Below are 13,029 nucleotides of genomic sequence, written 5' to 3'. Positions count from 1 at the left end.
CAGCGCGGCCAAGCGTCGGTGGAGAAGTTGAGGGGACTGATCAGCTCCCTTAACTTGGTGGATGTCTGGCGGAATCTCCATCCCGACTCCAGCGCCTTCACGTGGAGGTCTGGAGGAGGGGGGTCGCGAATCGACCGCCTCTACATTTCGCAGGCGTACGTCTCCCGCGTTTCGGCGGCCTCCATGCGGCTGGTGCCGTGCTCGGACCACCGCCTGGTGTGGGCGGAGTTCACTCCGCTCCGCACGCGGGCGGGGTCCGCGTACTGGCACTTTAACAACCGGCTGCTGGAGGACGTGCGATTTCGGGACTCGTTCTGTCGATTCTGGGCCGACTGGAGAAGGAAGCAGGGGGGCTTCCCCTCCTTGAGGCTATGGTGGGATGTGGGCAAGACTCACATCCGCGTCTTCTGTCAGGAGTACGCGAAGGGGTCGACCAAGAGGCGGGAAGCCGAGGTCGGGCGCCTTGAGAGGGAGGTGCTCGACTTGGAATCCCGCCTCGGTCATGCCGTCGCGGACCCGGCCCTGTGGCAGGCGTACAAAGAGAAGAAGGGCGCGCTGAGGAACCTGCAGCTCATAGGGTCCCGAGGCGCGTACGTGAGGTCGCGGATCCAGATCCTGGAAGATTTGGACCGCGCCTCACCATTCTTCTACTCGCTGGAAAAATGGCGGGGGGTCCGTAAGCAGCTTGTCGAGCTGCTGGCCGACGACGGATCCTCCATCACGGATCCGGAGGGAATGGGCCTCCTGGTCCGGACGTATTACAGTGCGTTGTTCTCTCCGGATCCGTCCAGCGAGGATGCGCGCAGAGTTTTGTGGGAGGACCTGCCGCAGGTCAGCCCGGAGGGCGCCGAAGGATTGGAGGCTCCGCTCACGTTGGCGGAGCTGACTGGCGCCCTCCACCAGCTCTCGAGGGGCAAATCCCCAGGGCTGGATGGGTTGACCGTGGAGTTCCTCAGGGCGTTCTGGGACGTCCTGGGGGACGATTACGCGCGGGTCCTGGGGGAAAGCCTGGCGACCGGGGAGATGCCCCTCTCGTGGCGCAGGGCGGTCATCGTCCTGCTGCCGAAGAGGGGCGATCTCCGCCTGCTTAAAAACTGGCGTCCGGTCTCCCTCCTCAGCACGGATTATAAGATCTTTGCCCGGGCTATGTCTACCCGCCTGGGCTCCGTGCTGGCCCACATGATCCACCCCGACCAGTCCTACACGGTCCCGGGCCGGTCCATCCAGGACAACATCCACCTGGTCCGGGACCTGATCCATCTTTCCCAGAGGACTGGTCAGTCGGTCGCCTTTCTCTCCCTCGATCAGGAGAAGGCGTTCGACAGGGTGGATCACGATTACCTTTTCGGGACTCTGCGCGCTTTCGGACTCGGGCCGCATTTCGTGGCCCGGGTCCGACTTTTATACGCCGCCGCAGAGTGTCTAGTCAAAGTTAACGGGTCCTTGACGGCGCCCCTTCGATTTGGGAGAGGAGTGCGTCAGGGGTGCCCCATGTCCGGCCAATTGTATACCATCTGCGTGGAGCCCTTCCTGTGCCTGCTTCGCAGGAGGTTGACGGGATTGGCTCTGCGCGAGCCGGCCATGCGGGTCGTCCTCTCGGCTTACGCCGACGACGTGCTCCTCGCAATCACAGATCCCGTTGACTCGCGGAGGATGCGCGACTGCCAGCAGACCTTTTCTGCCGCGTCCTCCGCGAGGATCAATTGGGAGAAATGTTCCGGACTCCTGGTTGGTCAGTGGCGGGTGGATTCCCTGCCGGAGGAGATGACACCTTTTGCGTGGAGCACCACGCACCTCCTCTATCTGGGAGTCCACCTTAGCCCCGCTGAGGAAGCCTGGCCGGCAAACTGGCAGGAGTTGGAGGCGAAAGTCACCGCTCGGCTGGGGCGCTGGACAGGACTGCTCCGAGTGCTTTCCTACAGGGGCCGAGCGTTGGTCATAAACCAACTGGTGGCCTCCATGCTGTGGTACCGGTTGGTCACTTTGGCCCCGCCCCCTGTATTTGCCACCAAGATCCAGAAGAAACTCGTCGATTTCTTCTGGGGCAAGAGGAAACACTGGGTCTCTGCCGCGGTCCTGAGTCTCCCGATCGAGGAGGGCGGTCAGTCGCTGGTGTGCGTCCGCACCCAGGCTGCGACTCTCCGCCTTCGGACCCTGCAGAGATACCTGTACGTCGAGCGTCCTCCCAGATGGTGTGCGCTGGCGACGTATTTTTTCCGCCAGCGTCACTGCCTTCAAGACGACACGCAGCTCCCGGTGGAGTCCGTTAGCCGCGCCTCTCTGAGGGAGTTGCCTGTCTTTTACCGGGATCTTTTCCGAGTCTGGAACATGGTCGCCTCCTTTCAGGGCTCTCCCACGCCGGCGGAGGAGAGCGCCTTGGCTGTCCGGGCAGCCGACTCCGGGGACGGTCCGGCGGGCGGAGTAGTAGCCGAAACCCCCGGGACGCCCCTCACTGCGGGTGGCGAGGGGGCTCGGGAGTGCGGAGCGATCCCGGCGGAGTTGACCCCCGCTCGGCCGGAACTGCTCATCGGACCCAGGCCCCGAAACCCTCCTCGGGAGCCGGCCCCGCACAACCCGAGCCGCCTCTCGGAAATGCCCTCCGTGCCATTCTAATCGGCGCGGAGGGGTTTCCTGTACGGGCTGCTCCTGCACACTCTCCACTTCCTCGCCCTCGTCAGCCGGCCGGACATGCCCTGGCGGTCCGCGTTGCCATCTGGCGGCGAGGGTACCCCCGATGGAGGTCTCTCTACGCGGGAGTCTTCCCCCTTTACATTGGGGACCTGGGATGGAGGGTGTTGCACAGAGCAGTCCCGTGCAATAGACTTTTAAATAGGTTCACGGACTCCCAGGCCGCCTGTACTTTCTGCGGCCTGGACGAGTCCGTGTTCCATGTTTGCACAGAGTGTGCGAGGTTGCAGCCCCTATTTGAGTATCTGAAGGGGCTGCTCCTCAAATTCTGGCTGCACTTCAGACCCACGCTCCTGATCTTTGGGCACCCGGTGCGGAGGGGCTTGGGCCGGGAGGAGGATCTCCTCGTCGGTCTGCTCCTGGGCCTGGCCAAGGTGGCAATTCACCCCTCTTCCGCGGTTACGATCGCGCCCAGGTGTCCCTGGAGAAGGAGCATGCGGTGTCCGCCGGTACGCTTGAGGCCTTCCGCGACCGGTGGGCACCGCAGGGACTGGAGTGCATCATTGACGCCGAAAATGGCATTTTAATTTGAGTTTTTGTTGATTTATCTGGTTTTAAATAAAGCTTTTTTTAAAATGTAAATATGTATATAAAGGGGGCCTGAGGAATAAAGGCCCCCTCAACATGAAAATATAAAAGGGGCCTGGGGTATAAAGGTCACCTTATAAAAAAAAAAGGGGGGGGGAAAAAAAACGGGGGTTAGATACAGGGTAAAACACAGTCTAATCTGCCCCAACCATATTCCGAGGAGTGCCCTTTATTCCGGCGGTTCCCACTTAGTGTTGGATTGGGGGGGAGCGGAGTTTGGGTCTGTATTCCCAAAGGGATACGGCTTGGGGACTGTCCCGTGCACGTTCTGCAACGCACCCCCCCCCAACCGGGAGGCCTTCACCCCATCAGTCTGGTCTGCGATTTAAGCCCGGTTCCCAGGGTGAAAGGTCGAGCCACTGACCGCACGGCCAACACTCCTGACATCCGGAGGGTGCGGGGTTGTCACTTACCAGGCTTGTCCCCAGTCAGCACCCAGATCTTTATATTGGCCAGCGTGAGGATGGCGATGGTCTCCGGAACCCCTTCCTGCAGTTTGTCCTCAATAGCTGTCGCTCCGAGAAGCTGAGGGAGAGAGGGGCATCTGCTTTAGGATTGGCTGCATCAGATAGAATGGCCTTTAACACGTATTCGCGCCATCACTAAGACCGCCTATATTCATTTCCGTAACTCCGCCCTGTCTCAGCTCATCGGCTGCTGGAACCCTCACTCATGTCTTCGTTACCTCTAGACTTAGACTATTCCAACATACTCCTGGCTGGTCTCCCACATTCTACCCTCCGTAAACTTCATCTCATCCAAAACTCTGCTACCCCCGTGTCCTAACTCGCACCGAGTCCCGTTCACCCATCACCCACCCTGTGCTCCCTGACCTACACCGGCTCCCGGTCCGGCAACACCTAGATTTAAAAATTCTCATCCTTGTTTTCAAATCCCTCCAAGGCCTCCTCGTCCCTTCCCTATCTCTGTCACCTCCGACAACCCTCCGAGATCTCTGCGCTCCTCCAATTCCGCCCTCTTGCCCATCCCCCCCGATTCCCATCGCTCCACCATTGGCGGCCGTGCCTTCAGCTGCCTGGGAGCTCTGGAATTCCCTCCCTGAACCTCTCCGCCCCTCTCTCTCTCCTCCTTTAAGGCGCTCCTTAAAACCACCTCTTTGACTGAGCTTTTGGTCGCCTAGTTCACCCCCCCCTGGTGTCCTGGGGCCCAATATTTATCCCTCAAACAACATCACGAAAAAATATCAGATGACCTGGGTCATTATCACATTGCTGTTTGTGAGATCTTGCTGTGCGCAAATTGGCCGCTGCGTTTCCTACATTACAAGAGCGACCGCACTTCAAAAAGAGCACGTCGTCGGCCGTGCGGCGCTTTGGGGCGAAAGGCGCTAGAGAAACGCAGCTTGCGGTTGTACCATCATGTCCTGCTCGACCTCCTCGTACACCGCTGCCAACAGCTGCTCCCGGTTATCCAGCGAGCTGCTTGCCTGGCGGTGCCGCACCGACCACTCCTCGTAATGCTCTTCGTCCAGGTCCTTGTAGGCGAGCACCAGGGTCCGCAGTCCTTCACTCGCAAACTCCTGCCCAGGGAGGGGACAGAAAGGGGTTAAAGATCTTCACAGAGCCACTGGGTATGGAATGGAGAGAGAGAGAGGAGGAGGGAGTTGTAATGCTTGGGGGGAAAAGAGAGAGAGAGATGGGGGAACGGAGAGACCGGGGGTGGGGGGGGGGGGGGGGGGCGGGGGGACAGAGAGGGACGGGGGGGGGGGAGGGGGGGGGGGGGACGGAGACGCAGAGGGACGGGAAAAGCATTCCCAGGACTGTGGGCCCAGAAACACCCCGGGGTCTGTCCCTGACCTGACTCGGCCTCTCTCAACGAGGACGGCGTGGCGTTGGATGGGAGTCAGACCCGCGGGCTGCGCACTCACATTCAGGTGATCCAGGGTGATGTTCATCAGGTGGTGATTGGACGGGTGCAGCCGGTCAACAGGATGGTGTCCGCCCCTTTACAGTAGAGTCGGATTTTCCCCTTCGGATTTCGGACTGAGAAGAAGAAAAAACAGACACACAGAGCGTTACTGTAAAACCTACAGCAATTCATCGCCCCTTTCTCTCCCCAATCTGGTTGGTGCGGGACTGGAGTCACATAGAGGCCCAGACTGCGCGAGGAAGGCAGACTGCCTTCCCTGAAGGGACAATTCAAGAAGCACATGGACGTCTTTACAACAGCCACTTCACTGAGAGCTAATTTGCTGAGTGAGTTCACCCGGGCTCCAGAGGGTCAAGTTTCACCCCTCGTCCGGGCATTACAGCCCAGCAGCACAGACGCCACACACCGCGCCGAGACGGGGTCCACCGGCAGATCCAAGCTCCGAGACGGTCGCAGAACACATTCCGCAGGGCCGGCGAGCGGACTGAGGAGGCAGTGACTTGATCCCTCTCCCCGCTCCCCCCCCCCCCCCCCCCCCCCCACAACGGCCAGCGGAGATCCCCGAGGAAGTTGGCAAACCTCAGCTGTCCCCGGTCAAATAGCCGGCTCCCAGCCCCCGACGGTGACTCACCAATGACGGACATTCGCTTGCGGATATTGTTGAAGTCCAGGATAGCCAGCACCTGGTAGGTGACGGGCTTCCCCATTTCCTGGATGGTGATGGTGTTGGGCGTGCGGCTTCGAAACACAAAACCAAAGTTGCTGTGCGGCAGTGACGAGAGCACCCTCATCCGGAGACTGGGCCTTGTAATAGAGCTCACCTGGGGAGAGAGAGAGGGAGTTAATGACCTTTCAGTTCGGTTTAAAGGCTTTAGACAAAGCAGATGACAGCATGTTGACAGGTGGAATCTACGGGCACCCTCTTCTGCCGCGGAGAGAAACACAACGTGGTGGCAGCATTAATGGTCTCTGCGGCTCGAAACCGTCACAGGGTTATAGAGAGGGGGGTGTATCGGAGTGGGCGAGGGAGGGGGTGCATCGGAGTGAGTGAGGGGAGGGGGTGTATCGGAAGTGAGCGAGGGGAAGGGGGTGCATCGGAGTGGAGCGAGGGGAAGGGGGTGCATCGGAGTGAGCGAGGGGAAGGGGGTGCATCGGAGTGAGCGAGGGGAAGGGGGTGCATCGGAGTGAGCGAGGGGAAGTGGGTGTATCGGAGTGAGCGAGGGGAAGGGGGTGTATCGGAGTGAGCGAGGGGAAGGGGGGTGTAATCGAGCCCCTACCTTCCTCCCGATCCTCGGACATGACGGTGTGACACAGCGAGAGCAGTCTGAAGAACTCGTGCACCTCACGGTCAGCCAACTTGACCGATTCTAAGAGAAGGTGGTCATAAAAGGTGAACCTGGGGTCGGCCAGCGGGTTGAAGGTGAAATCTATGGGCACCATCTTCTGCCGAGGAGAGAAACACAACGTGGGTGGCAACATTAGATGGTCTCTGCGGCTTTAAACCTTCACCGCCTCGCACTCGCATCTTCCACTAACTCGGAGGGAACGTGATCTCAGCGCCCAGCCACGTCTCACCAAAAACCTTTCACTATCGTTCCCCAAACGGGCCGTCGCAAATTGTGCCCCGTTGGGGAGGTGGGTACAGGAACTGGGTGGGGGAGAGGGGCTCCACTGAGCCCCTGCCGCTTGTAGCTCAGAACAGCAATCGGCCGGTCAGGGTGCTCGCTGTCCAGTGAGCCTCTCCTCACCTGTGCACAGACACCGGGTACAGACACAATTGACCGAGCTGCGATGCCCTACACAGTCGAATATCCAGGCGCTCCACACCATCTGGGCTCACGCACCACATTGGCCACTTGAGTCAGTTCGGGGCTCTGGTACTCAACCCTGAACGAGAGTCAGTGCCTGAAGGGAGGTCACTTTGGGTGGGGGAAGGGCATTTGTGAATACTTATTTCAAGGTCACCTGGCTCAGTGACATCACAGTTCCTAGAAAAATGTTTAAAATAATTTTGCTAATGCATTTTTGTCCAATATAGGAATGCAAGGTACGTTAGTAGAGCTCCCTCTACACTGTCCCCATCAAACACTCCCAGGACTGGTACAGCACAGGGTTCGATCTCCCTTAATCTCTTCTGTTCCAATAAAAAATGCCCCAATTTCCCACCCTAACTTATTTCCATTTTTAACTCACCTCTCTTCCTTCACATTTATGTCCCAATTCATCAATCAGATCACCTGGAAAACAAGTCGGCTGTGTTATGCGTGAATGAACTTGCATTTCTATAGCGCCTTTCACATCCTGAGGATGTTCCAAAGCGCTTTACAGCCAGTGAAGTACTTTATGAAGTGTCGTCACGGGGAGGGGGGGGGCAAGGCTGAGGTATTAAATGAGGACTTTGCATCTGTCTTGACCAAGGAAGAGGATACTGCCAAAGTTACAATGAAAGAGGCGATAGTTGAGACACTGGATGGGCTAAAAATTGATGAACAGGAGGTATTAGAAAGGCTGGGTGTTCTTAAAGTTGATAAGTCACCAGGACTGGATCGGATGCACCCGAGGATACTGAAAAACGGTTGTTTTTCAGACTAGAGGGAGGTATATAGTGGGGGTTCCCCAGGGATCGGTGTTGGGACCCCTGCTTTTCTTGACATATATTAATGAGCTCGACTTGGGTGTACAGGGCACAATTTCAAAACGTGCAGATGATACAAAGCTTGGAAGGATTGTGAACTGTCAGGAGGATAGTGATAAGACTTCAAGGAGGACAGAGACAGGCTCAGTCACGTGGATAGATTGGAGAAGCTGGGGCTGTTCCCCTTCGAGAAGGTTGAGAGGAGATTTGACAGAGGTCTTCAAAATCACGAGGGGTCTGGACAGAGTAGATAGGGGGGGAAACTGTTCCCACTGGCGGAAGCGAGTGGTTCGGATCTGGAATGCACTGCCTGAGAGCGTGGTGGAGGCAGGTTCGATTGAGGCACTCAAACTGGAGTTGGATAATTAGCTGAAGAGGAAAGAATTTCCGGGGCAACGGGGAACCGGCAGGGGAGTGGGAGTAGGTGGGTTGCCCTTGCAGAGAGCCAGCACGGACACGACGGGCCGCCTCCCGTGCCGTTCTCTGATTTTTACACTGCAGCCAAGTTGTGCACAGCAAGCTCCCACGAACAGCAATGTGATAATGACCCAGTTCACCTGTTTTTTTTTTAGTGATGTTGGTTGAGGGGATTATGGGCCCGAGTCTCTGAAGATGGGGGCTTAAGCCCCACGAATCCTCTCACACGGAGACACCAGGATCAGTCCTCCTGCCTTTGCCGGATTGGCTGATCTCAACAAAGTGTTGGGGGGGCTGTTTGACCGTGAGAAGCTTCGCATTGGGACTAAATTGGTCCATTTTCGATAGAATGTCACTGAATAGCGGTGTTATTAAATGGCAACTTGGGGAAGAGGCGTTGCGTTGAAGCAGGGCAGTTCCTCTCAGTGCAAGCTGAGGCGCCACAGAGCCGCGGCACCACAGCACCACCACTGGCGGGAGGGCATCACTGCAGCGTGACACGTTTACACAAGAAATTTCCATTGTATGTCGCAATTGCTCCCAAAAAGGGACCCAATTCCACCAGGCGACTCCCCGCAGCGCGACCCTCACTCCCGTCCGGCCACCGCGCTCACCGTATGTCTTGCCGCCGATGGAGCACTTGTTAAAGGTCATGATGTTCTGGGTGAGGGTGCCGGTCTTGTCGGAGAAAATGTACTCGATCTGGCCCAGCTCCTCACTGAGGGTGGTGGTCCTCGCCTCGGCTGCCGTGTTCTTCTTCACGCAGTACATTTTCTTATCCCAGTTGATGAAGTAGCTGTGCCCCAGGCGGATGACCTCAACGCTGCATTGAGGTCAGAGGTCAGAGGTGAGGAGGACGGTCCACGCTGTGTCCATTCGCCACAAACCACGCAACTGCAGCACCCAGGCCAAAACGCTTAAAACATAAACGGGACGATCCCGGGCGGAGGCTCAAAGCTCCCTCTACACTGTCCCCATCAAACACTCCCAGGACAGGTACAGCACGGGTTAGATACAGAGTAAAGCTCCCTCTACACTGTCCCCCATCAAACACTCCCAGGACAGGTACAGCACGGGGGTTAGATACAGAGTAAAGCTCCCTCTACACTGTCCCCATCAAACACTCCCAGGACAGGTACAGCACGGGGGTTAGATACAGAGTAAAGCTCCCTCTACACTGTCCCCCATCAAACACTCCCAGGACAGGTACAGCACGGGGGTTAGATACAGAGTAAAGCTCCCTCTACACTGTCCCCATCAAACACTCCCAGGACAGGTACAGCACGGGGGTTAGATACAGAGTAAAGCTCCCTCTACACTGTCCCCCATCAAACACTCCCAGGACAGGTACAGCACGGGGGTTAGATACAGAGTAAAGCTCCCTCTACACTGTCCCCATCAAACACTCCCAGGACAGGTACAGCACGGGGGTTAGATACAGAGTAAAGCTCCCTCTACACTGTCCCCATCAAACACTCCCAGGACAGGTACAGCACAGGGGTTAGATACAGAGTAAAGCTCCCTCTACACTGTCCCATCAATATATCTGAGTATCAAACTGAGTGCCATTACTGTGGTGATCTTTTCCCCTCTGATCTGAAACCCATAACCATATCTCACACGTCAGCGTACCTTACGTAGAGTGAAATGGGTACGACAGTGTTGAGAATGATGATGTATGACCAGAAGGACAGAAATCCAGACAGGAAAGCGCTGTCGACGACCTGGTCCCAAGGCAGGTAGATCTGGAAGAGGTCTCCAACTTCGTATTCCCAGATAGAATTCCCGATCGCCAGGATTATCCCCATGCAAATCAGGAATCCAAAAATCTGGAGAGAGAGAGAGAAAGACAAAACCGGTTTCAATCCAACCCGTCTCAAAGTCCCCGTGAGATGGGGCACCAGGGCAAGAGGGCACAGGGTGTTTGCCACGGCACAGAGGGTAAAGGAACCGATTTGGAGCAGGATAGGACTGTGCACCGATGGGGAAAAAAAAGAGCCGGATTCTTCCACGGGATGACCACGCGATGTAAATTCCAGAGGGCCTGGATCAGGCGGACTTGTGGACTTAGCTACTGCACCGTTGCCCCGACTGCGCGGGTCAACCGGAGGCCCCGATTCCATTGGCACGGAGGACGCGCCATCTTTCCGGATGCCCGGCGGGGTTTGGATACCACGCCCGTTTCTCACCGCCCGTTCCTGGAGCAGCACCCCACCACCCCACTCCCCCGGAACTCACCCAGAGCACCAACGTGTTCATCAGCCGGTCGATGCTAGTCCTCTTGAACTTGGTCCTGCCGCTGTTCTGCATGAGTTTCGTGTCAGGACCTGGATAAACAAACGCGGCTCCGGTTACAAACGGAGGGGGCCGTCCACAAGGGGCTTCACTGACCCTTCACCTCCAGCCCCAACACAGATACAGGTACAGAGAGAGAGAGAGAAAGAGGGGGGGGGGGGGGGGGGGCGGAAGCGGACAGCGAGTGAGGGGGAGATGGGAAAGCGGGCGGGCGGGACGGGCACCTAACCTGCAAAGATGACGAGGCCAAAGCACCACTCCGTGTTACGGAGAACGCACCCTCGGAGCAGCATGTTGTGATTATTCAGTGGGTAGTTTTTCCCCTGCCAGTACAGCGTCCCCGTGAACCTGTCCAGTTTATTGTTCGGGGGCTCACAGATTACCTCTCCTGTCGGGATAGCAGAAAGATGTTTCAATTCAGTGAACGGCCCTCCCCGCCACCGCCAACCCATCTCTTCCCCCGGGGCTGCAAATCCCTCGAGGCACAGACCGCCAAGCCTGGTGTTCCCCAATCCGTGCCCCCTTGCACTCCGACCCCTGACCCCTTCACCTAAAGCTGGACAGGGAGGCACGGATAAAAGGCAAACTCTCACAAGCATGATAACAGAACGGAGAGGCTGTAACTATCCGGAAGGACTGAACACGCTGGGGATCTTCGCTAACTTCCAGCAATAAACGGCTAAACTTATCATGACCAGACGATGGCAGTATTGGCCTGCTCCAGCAGTTAGTTGGTGCAGTGGGAACAAGCTGGGGAGAACAGCACCTCCCTCTTCAAACAGTTTCCTTGATATCCACTATCCCAATGTGTCATCAGACTCCGGGGAGCAAACATGCTCCTCCACCCAGATTCCAGCCTCTTCCTTTCACAATGAATGAGCAGGATTTGGGAATACCCCCAATTAGATTCCAGTCTGTAACTAACTCCCGGGTATCTGTTATTCTATATATAAACCCCCCAAACCCCTCGATTAGATTCCATGTAACTCACTCCCGGGTATCTGTTATTCTATATATAAACCACCCCGAACCCTTCGATTAGATTCCAGTCTGTAACTCACTCCCGGGTATCTGTTATTCTATATATAAACCACCCGAACCCCTCGATTAGATTCCAGTCTGTAACTCACTCCCGGGTATCTGTTATTCTATATATAAACCACCCGAACCCCTCGATTAGATTCCAGTCTGTAACTCACTCCCGGGTATCTGTTATTCTATATATAAACCACCCGAACCCCTCGATTAGATTCCAGTCTGTAACTCACTCCCGGGTATCTGTTATTCTATATATAAACCACCCGAACCCCTCGATTAGATTCCAGTCTGTAACTCACTCCCGGGTATCTGTTATTCTATATATAAACCACCCGAACCCCTCGATTAGATTCCAGTCTGTAACTCACTCCCGGGTATCTGTTATTCTATATATAAACCACCCGAACCCCTCGATTAGATTCCAGTCTGTAACTCACTCCCGGGTATCTGTTATTCTATATATAAACCACCCGAACCCCTCGATTAGATTCCAGTCTGTAACTCACTCCCGGGTATCTGTTATTCTATATATAAACCACCCGAACCCCTCGATTAGATTCCAGTCTGTAACTCACTCCCGGGTATCTGTTATTCTATATATAAACCACTCGAACCCCTCGATTAGATTCCAGTCTGTAACTCACTCCCGGGTATCTGTTATTCTATATATAAACCACCCGAACATCTCGATTAGAATCCAGTCTGTAACTCACTCCCGGGTATCTGTTATTCTATATATAAACCACCCGAACCCCTCGATTAGATTCCAGTCTGTAACTCACTCCCAGGTATCTGTTATTCTATATATAAACCACCCCAAACCCCTCGATTAGATTCCAGTCAGTAACTCACTCCCAGGTATCTGTTATTCTATATATAAACCACCCGAACCCCTCGATTAGATTCCAGTCTGTAACTCACTCCCAGGTATCTGTTATTCTATATATAAACCACCCCGAACCCCTCGATTAGATTCCAGTCTGTAACTCACTCCCGGGTATCTGTTATTCTATATATAAACCACCCGAACCCCTCGATTAGATTCCAGTCTGTAACTCACTCCCAGGTATCTGTTATTCTATATATAAACTACCCCAAACCCCTCGATTAGATTCCAGTCAGTAACTCACTCCCAGGTATCTGTTATTCTATATATAAACCACCCCAAACCCCTCGATTAGATTCCAGTCAGTAACTCACTCCCGGGTATTTGTTATTCTATATATAAACCACCCCGAACCCCTCGATTAGATTCCAGTCTGTAACTCACTCCCGGGTATCTGTTATTCTATATATAAACCCCCCTGAACCCCTCAATTAGATTCCAGTCTGTAACTCACTCCCGGGTATCTGTTATTCTATATATAAACCACCCCAAACCCCACGATTAGATTCCAGTCTGTAACTCACTCCCGGGTATCTGTTATTCTATATATAAACCACCCGAACCCCTCGATTAGATTCCAGTCTGTAACTCA

The 13,029-nt window shown here is 55.4% G+C and overlaps 1 protein-coding gene across 1 annotated transcript in view; it reads right to left on the bottom strand.

Annotated features, from left to right (window-relative positions):
* The window catches only part of LOC137356866 (phospholipid-transporting ATPase ID-like), a 34,588-nt gene extending 23,623 nt beyond the window's left edge, over positions 1-10,965 (bottom strand). The window contains 12 exon segments of the mRNA XM_068022704.1: positions 3,690-3,801; positions 4,652-4,816; positions 5,165-5,223; positions 5,226-5,279; positions 5,798-5,927; positions 5,929-5,987; positions 6,444-6,609; positions 7,360-7,403; positions 8,833-9,041; positions 9,851-10,047; positions 10,457-10,545; positions 10,743-10,965. Coding sequence (XP_067878805.1) covers positions 3,690-3,801; positions 4,652-4,816; positions 5,165-5,223; positions 5,226-5,279; positions 5,798-5,927; positions 5,929-5,987; positions 6,444-6,609; positions 7,360-7,403; positions 8,833-9,041; positions 9,851-10,047; positions 10,457-10,545; positions 10,743-10,965 — 1,507 coding nt within the window.
* Positions 10,966-13,029: the final 2,064 nt, after the last annotated feature.

The sequence above is a fragment of the Heterodontus francisci genome, chromosome 46 (assembly GCF_036365525.1).
Source record: "Heterodontus francisci isolate sHetFra1 chromosome 46, sHetFra1.hap1, whole genome shotgun sequence".
In the NCBI taxonomy this organism is placed as follows: domain Eukaryota; kingdom Metazoa; phylum Chordata; class Chondrichthyes; order Heterodontiformes; family Heterodontidae; genus Heterodontus; species Heterodontus francisci.
Note: the sequence above shows the minus strand (reverse complement) of the source record. Positions and strands in the feature narration are given on the sequence as shown.